This window comes from Lemur catta, chromosome 6 (assembly GCF_020740605.2).
Source record: "Lemur catta isolate mLemCat1 chromosome 6, mLemCat1.pri, whole genome shotgun sequence".
NCBI lineage: Eukaryota > Metazoa > Chordata > Mammalia > Primates > Lemuridae > Lemur > Lemur catta.
The window spans coordinates 59,284,286-59,300,828 of record NC_059133.1 but is presented as its reverse complement, the minus strand read 5'-3'; the positions used below and the strand labels follow the sequence as shown (position 1 = coordinate 59,300,828).

The following is a 16,543-nucleotide window of genomic DNA, read 5'->3' as shown; positions in this document are numbered from 1 at the left end:
GGTAGTTAAGGGATATGCTTAAGGTTTCACTGTAACTGTAATTTCAAAGTCAGTGTAATCTAAATTTCAACACAAGTCCTTAACACAAATTATCTTTATGAAGAATAAAGATTTAGGAGATGATGTGACCTACTCCATCCAGAATAACCAATTACAATAAAGACCCTAAATCAAATAGTTGGTAGCCTATAATAGGCTTTCTGTAAATTTTATAAGAATCACCACCACCCCAAATATAGTAAGTGTACCAAACATGAAGTGAAATGACTAACAAGGCTGACTTGAAAGTGATAAAGGTGCAAGTTATTGCCAACAAGATAGTGGAAATACTGCAGACGCACCGATAAACAGAAATCACCAAGCTCAAGAAAAGAGAAACTGGCCATAGATCCAGAAAGATCGCGTTAGGGTGCACCAAGAAAGAGACTGTTCAAAGGAATTACCAGGAGGTGATGAGCCAGGTAAGCAAGCTGCGGCAGTTAAGGGGATTTTCATAACCTGGGCAGGAGGGTCCAGACGTTTCTTTCTGGTGGTGGCACTAGCGATATCGCATCTCAGGGAGATACCACAGAGTAAAAGAGTTGGAGAAATGTTTACGTGAGACGCAGAAGTAGTCGAGAAATATCATTCAGGTCTCAAAGAAGGCGGGAGGTGAAGCAGGTGGTGATAGAAAGCTGAGCTTCCAGGTCAAAACAGCTCTCCCTAGAGAGGAGACTGCTCTGGCGGGAAAGCCCCGGAATCCCAACCGGCCTTTTCCCCACAAGCAGGGCTAGGCGCTGAGATGGGGCCTGCCGTCACGGCAGAGAGGCGGCCTTTCCGCGGCCAAGGATAAAAGGGGGCCTTAAAGAACGGCCTCAGGTAGCCTTACTAACGGCCACTGGCCAGACCGCGGCCGCCGGACAGCAGGGGGAAGGGGAGGTGGTCCCAGGGGGCGGGGCAGACGAAAAGGCACCGGCCCCACAGCAGTCCCCGCTTCCGCTCAGCCCAGTCCAGGCCAGTTGGCCCAGTCCGACACAGCCTCCCGGCACAGGCTCCCTCCATCCTCACCCCTCCCCCAGCTTCCCGCCGCCACTCACCGAACCGGAACCGGCTGCCAAGCGAAGGGGTTTCCGGCCGGGCGCGGAACGCAAAACCCGGGAACCGCCGCGAACCGGAACCGCCTTTACAACACCGGAAGAGCCGCTCGGTGGCTGCGGAGGAGGGGGGGGTGGAGCAGGAGGTCAAAGAGCAAAGTAAAGGACCAGTGGAACGCCTGCGCGGTGTGGCGAGGCCTGAGAAGCCAAGGGAGCAGACTGTAGTCATAATTTGCCAGTTAACCTTTCAGTCTGGGTTTTTTCTCTTTCTCGTACTTGGAATACTGTTAGTGTGCCCTTCGTCCTTGCTTTTCTCTGTTCCCTCGCCTCCTTTACCCACCGCCTTCTGGTTCCGCACGGCGATTTTTGCTTATGCTTCGGTTTCCATGGCAGCTTTTCGCTGTGGCCCTAGATCTGCGGGAACCTGTGGCTTCCCCAACAGATGGAGACCTGAGATCTAAATCGATCTCAGGCTATATCGTGTTTTATTGAGGATCACAGAACGTTAGTGCTTGTAGAGATTATTTTAGTCGAACAAGTTCAGAAAAGCGAAGTGATTTTCTATTTTAAAGTGCATGGCAGATCTAGGACTAGGAAACAAGTTTCTTAACTTGCATTCCTATCCTGTTTGCACTACAGCATGCTTGACCATTCTGCAACTAAAAAAAAAAAAAACGAAAACAAAAAGGAAAAAAGACAACTTGGGGACGGCTTAAGTTAGACTCTGGCAACGTAGAATCTTCCAGCACTCTGGAGAAGTTTGAAACACGGGCAGAGATGTGAGGAAAGCTATTGTGGGCCCATCAGAGATCTATTTTTGGGGGGTAGAGGTAGGAAAGGACCCAGGAGTCTGATCTCTGAAGGGCCTTGATCTTGATCCTGGGACCACATTGATTAACTTGTAATCTGTGCCATGCATTCTAAGAGAAAATAATGGGAAGAAATATTTTGCTCATTCAGACTGTTTACCAAGCCCCTCAACGTGGCAGACCTCTGAACCCAGACCCTGTCTGGAAGTCTTGGAGAAATGCTCTGAATAGGCCTTCTAGATCCAGATGTCAGCCACAGTCTGAGCTCAAGACTTAAAGAAATGAAGCTTCTGGAGACACCCCCCCCCAGCCTTTTTGATACTCTCAGCAGCTTGCTGAGTTGAGGGGATCCTGCCCTGTCAAATGTTTAAAAGTAGATTATTTGTATCACCTCATATACTGATATTTTTATATTTTCAAGTGCCAAGGCCTAGTAGTATTGAATATACCTGGTCTATGTCAGTCATTGACATCTTAATCATTCCGTAGACCTATTCATTTGAATTAAATTCTGTCTCTATTTCTAGGAGACAACCATGCATAAAGAGGAATTTCGTCTGAAATTTTTCATGTGTGTGATTCAATCTCGCCAGTTAGTCAGGACTCCTCAGAGAACAGGTACCACTGTCTCCTAATCATACTCTAGTGACAGAGAATGGGTTCTCTCACAGGGAGTCTCAATATAGAATGTGAGACTTTGTAGTGTAAAATACGTACTTTAGGGGTTAACATACCTTGTTTATTCCATTCTCACTATGGTAAAATATTTGTCATTGAATAGTGTTTTTTCTTGTATAGGTAAGATATTAGCCTAGTTTGTAGGGATAGGCCCCAGGCAGACAAGGAGAACTTGGGAGTTGAGGGGGAATAAGATTTGTAGCTCATGAGGTGGTCTTTGATTTCTATGTCCTTTGTGAATTACTTCAACCTATCTGGGTTCATCTGTGGGAGTGCTTGTTGCCATTGTAATTGACACTCTAGAACCCATAAAATACATCAATCCCCAAAGAAAAATGGCCTTCTCTTCCACCCCAGCCTCAAAATATCTAGTTATATATTCTGCTTTTCCCCCATTTATGTCAAAGGAATAGAATCTTTTTGAGGTAAGATAGTTGTTGAGAAGTTACCTCTTCTGTAATTTTTCACCAGATTTTTGGAAAGAAAGCCCTGGACAGCTAAGAGTCATATGGAAAATGAAAGAGAATAAGGGGCACTCCCCTGAATCCCACCTTGAGGGTAACCTAGAGCTATTGCTTTTCAGCTGGGGAAGCTTCAACTTCCAGCATGCTCATACCAAAGCCACCAAGAAAGACAGATGACCTGAAGAGTCTAGATACTATGGATAATCCAGACACCGTGGGAGACATACCTATTATGAAAACTGGTGAGGCATGTGGGTAAACAAGAGGGAGGAATGTGGAAAGGAGTGTAGCAACATGAAAAGTGTATGCATGGTATTATAAATCAGGGTAGACTTACCAAAGCTGAAATATGAGTTTTTAAGACACAAGGGAAAAAGAGTGTGTGTGTGTGTGTGTGTGTGTGTGAGAGAGAGAGAGCGAGCAAGCATCTGGAAAACTAGAGAGAGGGACACTTCTCTCTATGAACAATAACATAATTTAGTCAATATTAAATCAATTGGCACTCTTATAACTGTAAGCTACTAATCTGGCTTATCCTGTTGTCAGCATCCTTGGTATATAAAAATGTGGAACTTTAAAAAATTAACTAAATAAGGAGTTACTATATTACAAAATGATTCTAAATGTTGTCAAAAATTCACCTTAGGAATCCATTTAGTAACAAATTTCTCTTGTATATTTTAAATAATGTTCAATTCACAAACAATTTATATGAACCTTCAGAAACACATCTATGCATTTCTTCTCAACTCAATACATCTATATTGGAGTCAGTTCACTGCAAACATTTATTGAGTTCCCACTATGTGCCCAATAATATACTACAAATGATATAGATGTTGTAAAACATATGTATAGGACATAGTTTTGTCATTGTCCCTATAGTTTACAGTTTGAAAATGCCTTAGAGATTCCTTATGTTTTCAGCAGGAATTCAAGACCAAAAAGATTTACTCAAGAAGTTAACAATTTCATTTAAATAATCACTCCTACCACCTGTGAAATATATTGCAGTATTTATTCCTAATTTTTTGAGCACTTACTATTTGAAGTGAATGTGCTGGACTCAGTAGAAAATGAGAAAATGAACTAGACACCTACCTTCCCTGTTCCCCAGGAGCTGATGATCAAGGAGGGGAATTAAGAGATAATGTGTAAGTTAAGAGCTTGATAACTTTAGTCCAAAATGTTGAATTTTAACAAATGATGCCATCGAGATGTAGGAGAGGGAGGAACCAAATAAGTGTTTAGGCAGAGCTTCACTGAGCTCCAGCATGGAGGAAGGTCCCAAGGTTCTGCATAAATTCTAACTTAATGCACTCTTGTTAGTATTCCCAGAGTTAAACACACTCACAAGAAAATGGTTTATGTACAAGAGTACCAATTTATTCATATATTGGGGCAATATCTATCTATCTATCTATATATGGCAACTATGTGTGGTCTATGTCCCTTTAATCAGACTTGTTTTATTTATGCATAGAAAGCATCTAGGAACAAGAAATAAACCCAGTTGGTGGCTTTGCCCTACTGTGTCTTGAATTTGTACAGATTATTTTTTATTTTCCCTCATCTTTCCTCCTTTTCCCATTCTCATTTCGCTCCGTACCTAAACTCACCTCAGACCCCCTTTGCTTTGATGACCCATTTGGACCTGCTTCTGTGGTTTGAACTCAGCATTATCCCTGGACAAAATTCTGATGTTTAACTTCTCCCTTTAAACATTGGGACCTCAGGTAAGAGCCACTCTTAACTCTTCCAGCTTTCTAACTAGAGAAGGGGAATAAAATATCTTCCCAGCTCCAGTGGGGCCTCCATTCCTCCTTTCCTGGCTGCTTCCCTCCTTCCTTCCCCCCTTTTTTCCTTCATTCCTCCTTCCATCCCTCCTTCCTTTTCCACCTTCTTCTCCTTCCAAGAAAAATTATTGAGCACATACTATGTCAGGCACTGTACTTGGCACTAGGAATAAAGTGGTAAACAAAACAGGTACATTACCTGCCCTCGTGAAGTTTGTAGTCTTGTGGGAGTAAGATAGTAATCACAGAATCACACAGATTCTGGTTATATAATTAGAAAATAACACCACATAATAAGAGTCTAAAACAAGGGACCTAATCTAGCCTGAGAAGTCAGATAAATCTTTCTCAGGAAGGCCTGAGGGATAAGTATACATTAGCCAGGCCAAGGGAGACAGGAAAAGGCTCTGAAACAGGAAGGAGTTTGGCTCATTGGAAGAGTGGAGTGGGCCAGTATGACTTGAGTGATGGGAAGCATAGCTGGTGAGTGAACTATAAAGGCAGTATGAGATCTGGATCATGCAGTACCTTCAAGGTTCTTGTTAATACTTTTGAGCTGTGAGAAATCACTGAAAAGTGACAGGATCATATTTGTATTTTAAAAATATCTTTCTGGCTCCTGGGTAGAGGATGGATTGGAGGAGGACAGCAGTGGTTACCTGGTCTGATAAGGTAGATGCCACTGTCTTGCTCCATTCCTTGCATCTAGGTAACATATCATTATAGGGCACCAGTGAGGAACTCATGTCGTCAAATAGCAGAGGTGGGCACAGCACTACTGATGCCAAAACATGCAAACCCCCTAGCCTGATGTTCCTCTACTGCTTCTGCCAGCCTGGAAAATTCCTGCATGCTTCCCTCCTTCTCTCCAGGGTGTTCTCCTTCCTCTAAGTGCAGTTCTGTAGAGAGATGCTCGGTGCTAGTCCTCGAGAAAAATGGAATACATTTGTTTCTTGTTTCACACCTGGTAGGGAAGCCATTGAAGCTGTTGTTTTTTCCAATTCCTTGCCCATCAGTATAAACAGCTCTGCCTTTACAATGATGAGGCAGGCTGTCTATGTATGTGTGTTTCTGGCCCACGGAGGATCAACTCCTAACATAAGGAAGCCATTTGGTTTTGCACTAGGGCACAGCAAGAGTGAGTCACCTAGGTCTCACCCTTTACCCCTATGTTCCTGGGCCCCTAAGCTTTATAAAGAAAGGTAGCTAGCATGCCAAGATAGGTGAGAGTGAGAGACAATTACCCATAGTCTTCATTTCACCTAGGCCATCTGTTACTAGCATTGCCCATGCCCCCTGCTGCCCTTCTGTTTCTCTGCACCTGGGTGTTCTGTACACTCAAACCCAGGTGGGTTATGCAGACCAGGATGAAAAGTTGCTCCAACTAGCATTGTGAGTGCTACTGATAGGTAGAGATTATGACTGCTGTCTATGGCCTAAGTTCCTCCCAAGCAGTTATACTTGCTTTCTGCATCAGAGACCAGATTTTCCATATATATGCTATGTTGTAGCAATCTAAGAACCTGTACTATTGCTGAAGAAAACTCAGTGGGAGTTCTGCCTCTATCAAGATTGCCTTAATCTCAACATAGTCACGATTCAACATTGACTTCCTGATCCCAGACTTCCAGGATCAGTTCCACAGAACTTGAGTCTTCATGGAACTAAAACTCTCAGGGGTCTTATAACATCAACTGAATTGGGGAGGTCATTGAGTGGGAAAAATAGCCTTACAAATGCTCTTCTTTCAGTCAAATATTCAAAGATACTAGTAGACCTGTGTAATACTTCTTTAACCTTCCATTGATTAATAGAGATTATAGATAGATAGATAGATATTTTCTTGGGCCACCCTATTCTGGGTGTTCCCATATCAAACTACCTCTAAGTTACCCAGGGAAATGTATTTAAGGGCCTAGGAGGTATATGCCTTCAACTGTGTACTTACTAAATAGCTAAGGCTTCCACATTACATTTGATGAGAGGTTAGCAAATCTGAAGAGGAAGGCTCCCAGGATTGTCTGTACAATAATTGTTTGTCTTCTCTGCTCTGCTATCCTGAAAAGCTTACTTCTTTAAGGAAAGAAAAAGTTTATCTGGCCCAAGGTTGAGACTACATACCTCAGCTGAAGAGTTTGTTCACCTCTGCCATAATCAAGACTTGAAAGTAGTGCCTTCAGCCTACAATGGGAGTCATCTTGTCACCTGTGACCTCTTCCCTAAGCCATCTTTCTCAGGAGGTTGATCCTAGTTGGTGTAAGTGACCTCCTAGGAGTCGTCCAGGCCTTTGAGGCTTACAGATTCATTCTTGAAGTGATGATCTTCTTGGATCTCCACAGCTTAGAACTTTAGCTTGTGTCAGAATCACCTGGATAGCTTGTTACAACACATTGCCGTGCTCCACCCCCACAGTTTCTGATTCATTTGGTCCCAGGTGGGACCCAAGAATTTGCATTTCTAACCAGTTTCCAGATGATGCTTATTCCGTTAGACTAGAACCCAGAACCATTGTCTTAAGCCAACTAGGGTACATGGAGAAACTCAGCCTGTCTATGCCAGGTGGGGTGGAATAGCAAGACAGGTACCCAGTGTCATAAACCTTAATATTAGTGACTGCTGGAGGCTACTCTGTCTCCAGGGGTCACCCTAACCCAGCTAGAGCTAAAAATGACTCTCCAGTGCAGACAGTGGCTTCATGCCTGTGCCTAGGTCTGTCCTCATGGAGTTTACATTCTAGTGGGGGAAAGCAAAGCAGGTAATGACCCGTATATTAGTCAGGTAATGACTAGATAAGATCCAGAGTTTGTGTAGAAGAGAGAAGGCCAGATAGATATTTGTTTCAACCCAGAGAGAGGCCCATAGCTAATGGCTGCAAGTGTTTCACAACATCAACCCACCGAGTCACTGTAGTCCATTTACAGTTCTGATTCCAGTCCAGAGGAAGTCTTGGTGGTCCTCTGATATGACAATCCTAACTTGTCCCTGTCTCACTCAGACCTTGCCTTTTTTTCTTAAGAGACAGGGTCTCTTTCTGTCGCCCAGGCTAGAGTGCAGTGCGATCATAGCTTACTGCAGTCTTGAAGTCTTAGGCTCAAGCAACCCTCCTGCCTCAGCCTCCTGAGCAGCTAGGACTACAGGTGTGTGCCATCATGCCTGGCTAAATTTTTAAAAACTTTTTGTAGAGATGGGGGTCTCACTGTGTAGCCCAGGCTGGTCTCAAACTCCTGGCCTCAAGCAATCCTCCCACCTTCGCCTCCCAAAGCACTGGGATTACAGGCATGAGCCACCACACCTGGCCAGACCTTTTCTTAAATGTCATCTCAGTGAAGTTTTTCTGGTCTATCCTACTCAAGATGGCACCCTTGTCACCCTGCTTCTCTGCCCTGCTGTATTTTTCTTCATAGCACTTATTGCTACTTGACTAATTTATTATGTGCTTTGCTAACTAGCATATAAGCTCCATGAAGACAGACAGTGGTTTTTGTTTTGTTTTGTTTTACCAATATGGAATCCCCTTGAGCCTAGAACAGTGCCTAACATGTACTAGGTGCTCAGTATTTGTTGAATGGATACATTAAACCTGTTATATGCTGTTTGCTTTTCTCCTGGCTTAGAGTCACACCTGGGTGCCTGCCATACCTACTTTGCATTCTAAATGTCCTGGTACACCACTGGCATCATCATCTTCATCTTCTCATCAGAGTGTCCTTAATATCTGTACCCATTCCGTAGTCATGATACCATCCTAATGGTGGTAAACGGACTCATTGGTATGGCATACAACATCATCTTTATTGCTCCCTCATCTGTGTCAGCCTCTGATAATTATTGTCAAAGAGATCTTCTATCTACATGAACTACTCAGCTACCTGGAAGTAATATTTAGTTTTATCCTAGTTTGCAGGGGCCTTGCCCAAAGCTCTCTGTATATTCATTTACCTATCCACAACATACGGAGTTAATGGTCAGAGTATATGAATCAGCTGTTTTAGAATATCTCAGATAGAAGGGCTCTAGCTATATAGCTGTTGGAGAATTCTCTTTAAACATCTTCTACTTCTCTCCCTCATAATGACTTCTTTCATAATAATTATATTTTTTGCCCCTACTGTTTGCCTGGACTTCACGCCAGTACCCCAGTTAGCTGGCTGATACTTGGAGAACTCTGGGAAGTGTAAGACAATCTTCTAAATATTTTCCTGTACACTGAGGATAGGTATAAAGAATATGCCTTTCATTGCTGGATACCAGGGTATGACATGTAAGCTGAGATTACCATTTGGCTTTCCTCTAAGCACATTAGCTTTCCCTCGTATGCTGAGAATAGGAAGACCACCACCAGGTAATTGAAGGTAGAAGGAATTGTGGACTTTAATCTCACAGTCTTCTGGCTCCAACTGACCTTCTTCTTATGCATTCAATCCTACTCCCCTACTCCCCCATTGCTACTATGTCCAACTACCCCAAAGATTGAATTCTAGCTACCAGCCTCAACAACTGAAGAAAGGTGGGTATATTTTGGACAACATTCTCGATTTCCAGTAGTATCATGGCTAATTCCTATACTTCAATCATTGGAATAGACATAAGCCCTCTTGAGAGGCCTATCAGAGGGCCCCAGGTTCTTCTCTAGCACAAACCCAGGATGTTTCATCTTTCTACTCTGGAAGAAGGGTCCAGGGTGTACTTTTCCCACCCCTTTAAACCATAACAGCAATGAAAATCTTGGAATGAGTACAAATCCAGCTACTGGCTTAGTTTAGTTGCAAGAACTTGTTGGCATCATCTCTTGTTTGACTATGTAACTTGTTGCTTTGTTCTTGTGATCTGTGGTCCTCTAACTCTGCTGAGCTCTGCATTTTACTCCTGACACTTTCCTTAGGCACCCTAGCTTCTATGATAACGTTTAGACCATTTCTTAAGCCCACTCTTCCTTAGTCACCACATTGTATTCACCTGTAGGCTTCATGCACCAACACTCTGCCCTGAGGAATGTTTCTCAGCCTCTGCCGTAGAGGAATGGGGATTGGACATATACCGTATTTTCTAGAACTGCCCAGATCTCCGACATTCTCTCCCATCATCAGTCTACTGTCATTAAATTATGGATCCAAATTTTGATTAATAAGTCAACATTAGCTAGCAAAAGTGCCCCTTCCAAATTGTTAAGCTTCCTGGTAAACTATATTTGAAATTTAAAAGTTGTCTGATGAACAGAAAATTCAGAAAAGGGGAAATGTATGATCCTGGAGTTTAGGATTAAAAGGAAAGAAAACCCATTTTCAAGGAGCTGTCCTTGTTTCATCATATCTTCCATCACTGATGCTAAAATATTTGTGTCCACTGGTATCTTTCCCTTAAACAGTACTGAATAAACACTGCCAAATCCTTACTATCCAGGTCCCATTTTTTTCACTCCATTTACGCTCAACTAATACATTAATACATTACATTACAGATGTTAATGAGGTTATTGATTTTTTTCAATTATATTTTAGGTCCAGTGAAATGTAAACTTCCTATGAACTCTTGATAGTCCCTCTAGATTATAAACTCTATGGGGCTTATTATATAGCTCATTATCTGTCTCAGTGGCTGGCACATAATGAGTCCTCAATAAGTATTTGTTGAATGTATGAATATGAATGAATTAATAATGAATAGGGGCTTCTCAACATTCTTATCAGGAAGACATTTACAACCATTTCTTAATATGAAGTAGTTCTTCTATTGGCTACTGTATTTTATGTTGGTTTTTACCAGTTTAACTCTCAGGAAGTAATGTCTTAAGGTTTAGGGATTGTACTGAGATGACCATAGGCAAGGCCTCAGTACTTCTGAGCAAATTCTCCTTTTGTAGGACCCCAACGCCAACTGACCTGAATGTTCCCTGAGTATCCTATGAGATGATGTTTCCTTAATTTGCACTCATTGAGTTTTCCAAGAACCCCAGAGGATGATTGACCCCTTGACAAAGATTCTTTGCTTGGCCAAACTTTAGTCAGGCTCATGAACCTTCTTCTAGGCCCATCTGTGCACTTCCTTGTAAAATACAGTTTTAGCAAAGAACCCTGCTAAGTCAGTTTAGCAAGAACTACCCATCCTTGGTATATGATCATTCTCGATATCTGATCAAGTTTTTCTTCCTCCACTATCCCCCAGGTGATGTCTGATCACCTTGGTCTGTCTTCAGCAAGAATCCTGTTAGATTGGTTTAGCCAGAATCTGCCTTATCCCTGACGTTTCCTCTTAGAATTTTCATTCACTGACCCCCGCTCTTGGCTATAAATTTCCACTTGTCCATGCTGCATTTGGAGTTGAGCCCAGTCCTTCTCCCTGACTGCAGAATCCCATTGCCATGGTCCCTTTGCCCATCACAATGGTCCTGAATAAAGCCTGCCTCACTGATTTAACAAGTATCATTGAATACTTTCTTCTTTAACATTCTGGACAGAAAAAGTGACCTAAGGGATCACATGTCTTGGGGTAAGGGTATTAGTAACTGAGTGACATTTCCTTGCCTTCATCTAATTAAGGTAGACTTATTAGTGCAATAATTCATTAAGAGCACTTTTAATGGAGACATAGGAGTTGGTAGTGGATAGAGGGAGGAAGGGCTGGATTGCCTCTCAAATTTCAGCCTTCAGCCTTAGTTGGAATTAGAAACCTCAGAATGTGCAAGGAGTGTAGGGGTGAAGGGAATTTTCCCTCTACCCTTCTGAAGGTTTGATAATTTGAGTCTGTAAAACAAACCAACAGTAGATTAATAGGAGAAAAGGTATACATATTTATCATGTGCACATGTGTGTATGGCAACCACACAAAATATGAGATTCCAAAAGAGCCAGATGACTGAAGTTTTTAACCATCCTGAGTCTACAGAAAAGAATAGGAATTTGTGGCTTCTCAAGGGGAGGTGGCAACATAGGTCATGGGAGAGTGAGGGGAGGAAAGGCATGGTGAGCAAAGGCTGTCTTCTTATGCAGATAAAAACTCCAGGTAATCTTAGAACTACCCTTGGAAAGAATAGACAGGAGCCTGCAGTAAAAGTTTCTCTGATCTTTAAAAGTATCAGACTTTAGTCTCTTTTTCCTCTGACTTAATCTTTCCTAGATCTGGATGGGACAGATAACAGGGCCTCAGAGAAAGCCTTTTTTATTTCACTAATGTGGATTTCCTCTACAGATGGAAATCTCCCCCACAAAGAATGGCTTTTCAGAGCTATTCCCATGTCTGCAGCCCCTCTGAATAGCCATCTCAAAATATGCCAAAGAATATAATTTGGGGTGGTGTATTTTGGTTTCCCACAGGAGCTTTCAGGCTTTTTCACCCAATATTTTAATGTCTTTATTGAGATATGATTCATTATCATAAAATTCACCCATTTAAATTGTACAGTTCAGTGGTTTTTAGTGTATTCACAGAGTTTTGCAACCACTCCAAGTTTACTACATTTTCATCATCCCCCAAAGAAGTCCTGTACCCATTAGCAGTCATTCCCCATTTCCCCCCACTCCTAGACAACTGCTAATCTACTTTCTGTCTCTATAGATTTGCCTGTTCTGGACATTTCATATAAATGGAATCATATGACATGTGGTCTTTTGTAAATGGCATCTAATTAGCATAATGTTTTCAAGTTTCATCCATGTTGCAGCATGTATCAGTATTTCCTTTTTAATGCTGAATAATATTTTATTGTATGAATATGCCACATTTTATTTATCCATTCATCAGTTAATGAATGTTTGGGCTGTTTCCATGTTCTGCCTATTATGAATAATGCTGCTATGAACAATTGGAGTATAAGGTTTTGTGTGTACATATATTTTCATTTGTCTTGGTTATATACCTAGGAGTAGAATTACTGGGTCATATGATAACTCTATGTTTAACTTTTTGAGGAAATGCCAAATTTCCACAGCAGCTACACCATTTTACATTCCTACCAGCAATGCGCAAAGATTCTAATTTATTCACATCATCACTAACATTTTTCTCTCTTTCTTTTTTCTTTCTTTTTTTTTTTTTAAGACAGAGTCTCACTCTGTTGCCTGGGCTAGAGTGCCGTGGTATCAGCCTAGCTCACAGCAACCTCAAACTCCTGGGCTCAAGCAATCCTTCCTTCTGCCTCAGCCTCCCAAGTAGCTGGGACTACAGGCATGTGCCACCATGCCCGGCTAATTTTTTCTATATATATTTTTAGCTGTCCAGCTAATTTCTTTCTATTTTTAGTAGAGACAGGGTCTTGCTCTTGCTCAGGCTGGTCTTGAACTCCTGAGCTCAAAGAATCCACCTGCCTCGGCCTCCCAGAGTGCTAGGATTACAGGCGTGAGCCACCGTGCCCAGCCCTTCCATCTTTCCTTCCTTTCTTCTTCCTTCCTTCCTTCCTTTTCTTCTTCTCTCTTTCTCCTTTCTCTCTCTTTCTTTTTTCCTTTTGATAGTAGCCATTCTAATATGTATGACATTATATTTTCACTTCCAATGAAGTGAAGTGTTTTTGGTCTGCATTTCCCTGATGGCTATTGATGTTGAGCATCTTTTCTTGTGCTTACTGGTCATTGTATATCTTCTTCAGAGAAATGTCTATTCAAACCTTTTTAAATTTTTTAATAGCACAATTTTATTTGATATTTCATTGAACAGAATATATATTTTTAAATTAATAAACTTTATTTTTGAGAGCAGTTTAGATTTACAGAAAATTGAGCATATAGAGCAGAAAGTTTTCACATGCCCTATCTCTCCCCTGCTCAGTTTCCTGTATTTATTAACATCTTGCATTGGTATGGTACATTTGTTACAACTGATGAACAAATATTGATACATTATTATTAACTAAATGCCATAGTTTACATTAGGGTTCATTCTTTGTATTTTATGGTTCTGAGTTTTGACAAATGCATAATGTCACGTGTCCACCACTACAGCATCCTATAGAATAATTTCAGTGCCCCCCAAATCCACCTATTCATCTTTCCCTCTTTATCCCAAGCCCCAGTTAACCACTGATCTTTTTACTGTCTCTACAGTTTTGCCTCCTCCAGAATGTCATATAGTTAGAATCATACAGTATGTAGACTTTTCAGACTGGCTTGTTTTGCTAAGCAATGTCTTTTCATGGCTTGATAGATTTCTTTTTATTGTTGAATATTATTCAATTGTTTAGATGTACCATGGTTTATCAATTCACCTTTTGAGAGACATCTTGGTTGCTCCCAGTTTTTGGCAATTGTGAATAAAGCTGCCATAAACATTCATGTGCGGGTTTTTCTGTGGATGTGATTTCCAACTCATATTGCTGGATTATATGGTAAGACTATGTATAGCTTTGTAAGAAACTATCAAACTGCCTTTTAAAGTGACTGTACCATTGTGCATTCCTACCAACAATGAGTGAGAGTTTCTGTGGCTCCACATTCTCATCAGCATTTGGTATCATCAGGTTTTTTAAAATTTTAGTCATTCTAATAAGTGTGTGATGGTATCTCATTTTTTAAATTTTCAGTTCCCTAATGACATATGATGTTAATGTCTTTTCATACGTTTATTTGCCACCTGTATATCTCTTTGGTGAGATGTATGTTCGTATGTTTTGCCCACTTTTAATTGAGTTATTGTCTTTTTATTACTGACTTGCAATATCATTTGGACTACAAGTTTTTTTTGTTTGTTTTGTTTTGTTTTTGGTATATTCAAATGGTTTTATCTCTTAGTCACTTAGAAATAAAACCTAGACACTTCTTAATTGTTTGTGACCAGAATGTGCTCGGGCAGAAACAAAAGTAAGCAGGAGAAAGGGCAGTAGGAAAAGCCACAAGAAGAGACACGACTATGGAGCAAAGGTGTAGGTGAAGCAAGGGAAGGAGAAAGCAAGAATGCACCTCTTGCTCTGGGGGCTGCTAACCCATGTTCCCAGGTGGATCATCCTGTTTGTTGTGAAGGCCAAGTGATACTCTTGCTTCACCACCAGAATCCTGCACCTGCCTCCTGCTGCAGGCTTGAGAAGGGGCTTTCACAGCCGCGGTCTTGCCTCAGGGTTCTTCCATTCCAAATAGGTAGCTTTTCTGTATTTTCTGAGAAAGGTAACGTAAAAGGCGTTCTTTGAAGATATTCTATAGAAATGTTCATTGTTTAAACATCACTGTTCAGTGTTCCTCGAAATCAGGGACTCTATTTCGTTTATCTTTTCATCTCTCAGCATCTAATACAAAATCTGGCACACAGACTCCCAATAAATGTTTGTTAAGAGTGACGTTTTATTATCAGTTGCTGAAAATGTTGGAATGCAGGATGTCTAGGCTCAAACTAGGAAAAAGTTGCTGTTGAAAGCAAGAGAAGCAACTAAATAATTTCTGATTCCCACAACGTTCCGGAGCTGAGGGCTCCCGAGATAGTTATGAGGGCCCAGGACCCTCCGGGGACTGAAAACTAAGCCGCAGTCGTATCTGAGCTTTCTTCGGTGGGAGGAGGAAGAGGAGGAGAAAGGCGAGCAGGAGGAGGCGGAGCCTTTTTGTCAGCATCTGTTAGTGGAGGTTGGGAACCCTTCCCTCCTCCCCCCTCCCTGGTTGCCTCCACCTGGCTCCTCCCCGTGTTCGCCAAGCTCCCCTCCCCCTTCCCCAAGGACGATCTGCAAGAAAGCTGAGGCGGAGGAGAGCTGAGACTAAAAGGCAAGAGGGGCTATGGGCGAAGAGCAAGGGGAAAGCTGGGAGGGAGGCGGGAGTGTGCGGACTGGGAGGAGGTTGGGGGAGAACTGAAGGGAGCAGAAGGGAAAAGAAGAGGCTATGCGGCACCAGAATCCGGAGCCGAGGGGGGATGGGCAGGGCAGTGGTGAGGAATCTAGCCCCTCGGCCCCCCTCCCTCCGCTGCGCGCTCGCTCCGTTCCCTGGGAGTCGGGGATGGGCGGCGGTGGCGGACAGTGTTGCCCTTGGCAGGCTGACCCTACCCTGGCGCTCATCCAGTTCAAATCTGTGTGCCTATGATGCTGCCTCTCCGAATTTCTCCCTCCCGCGTGCTTATATACACGCACATGTGATTTTACAGATATGTTTTAGTATCTGTGTCTGCTTATCTCTGCGTGCGTGTCGCGGTGGGTCTGTAAAGGATGCCTGTATATGAGTCTGCATGTATTTCTGTGGCTTGTGCCTCTGTAACTGCCTTAGAGACTCAGGAGAAGAATATGAGCTGGTGGTTTTTTTGGTTTTTTTTTTTCCTCACAGGTCAGCACTCCTAACCTTCCCCTGGTTAGGGTGAATTTTCTTCCTCACCGAAGCCTCCAGGGGTAGACAATCCCTGTATGGGCTTCTTTCTACACAGTGATGAGTTGCAAGAATGAATGAAAAGAAAAAATTCAGGGAAAAAGGGATCAGCATACTCTGATGTCTTGTTCTTTCCTTTACAAATTTTTGCTTTCCTACTTGTTCCAGCCACTTTTTCTTTTTCGAAAACAGCAGGAATTTGGACATTACATTCTAGTTAAATAAGAGAATGCCTCTATTCAGGTGTTTATGTCCCTTTCACTGTTTGTCACTATATGATTTCTTAAGTCTTAAATATGTTGTTAGAAGTAGAGAGAATATAGAGGCATATCTGTATCCAAGCCTATCTTGAAATTCTCATATATTTGTATTTCATGTTGTTCAATTGTTCATTAATACTTTCACCAAGTATTTATTGAGTTCCTGTTACATGCATGGACTCATCACGCTTTGGCAGGCTGTGTG

The 16,543-nt window shown here is 42.1% G+C and overlaps 2 protein-coding genes across 6 annotated transcripts in view; one reads left to right on the top strand and one right to left on the bottom strand.

Annotated features, from left to right (window-relative positions):
• Nucleotides 1-1,356, bottom strand: part of SENP1 (SUMO specific peptidase 1) — a 76,286-nt gene extending 74,930 nt beyond the window's left edge. For 3 of the 4 annotated variants that reach the window (XM_045555075.1, XM_045555076.1, XM_045555074.1), the window contains exon 1: nucleotides 1,077-1,356. In XM_045555075.1, the coding sequence (XP_045411031.1) occupies nucleotides 1,077-1,302 (226 nt within the window). In that variant the 5' untranslated portion in view covers nucleotides 1,303-1,356. Of the gene's footprint in view, nucleotides 1-443; nucleotides 1,050-1,076 lie in introns of those variants that run through there. The other variant, XM_045555077.1, reaches the window with a different exon arrangement.
• A 1,059-nt stretch (nucleotides 1,357-2,415) lies between these two features.
• PFKM (phosphofructokinase, muscle) overlaps nucleotides 2,416-16,543 on the top strand; it is a 35,797-nt gene continuing 21,669 nt past the window's right edge. The window contains exons 1-2 of one of the 2 annotated variants that reach the window (XM_045555073.1): nucleotides 2,416-2,500; nucleotides 3,144-3,266. In XM_045555073.1, coding sequence (XP_045411029.1) covers nucleotides 2,419-2,500; nucleotides 3,144-3,266 — 205 coding nt within the window. In that variant the 5' untranslated portion in view covers nucleotides 2,416-2,418. Of the gene's footprint in view, nucleotides 2,501-3,143; nucleotides 3,267-15,397; nucleotides 15,491-16,543 lie in introns of those variants that run through there. The other variant, XM_045555072.1, reaches the window with a different exon arrangement.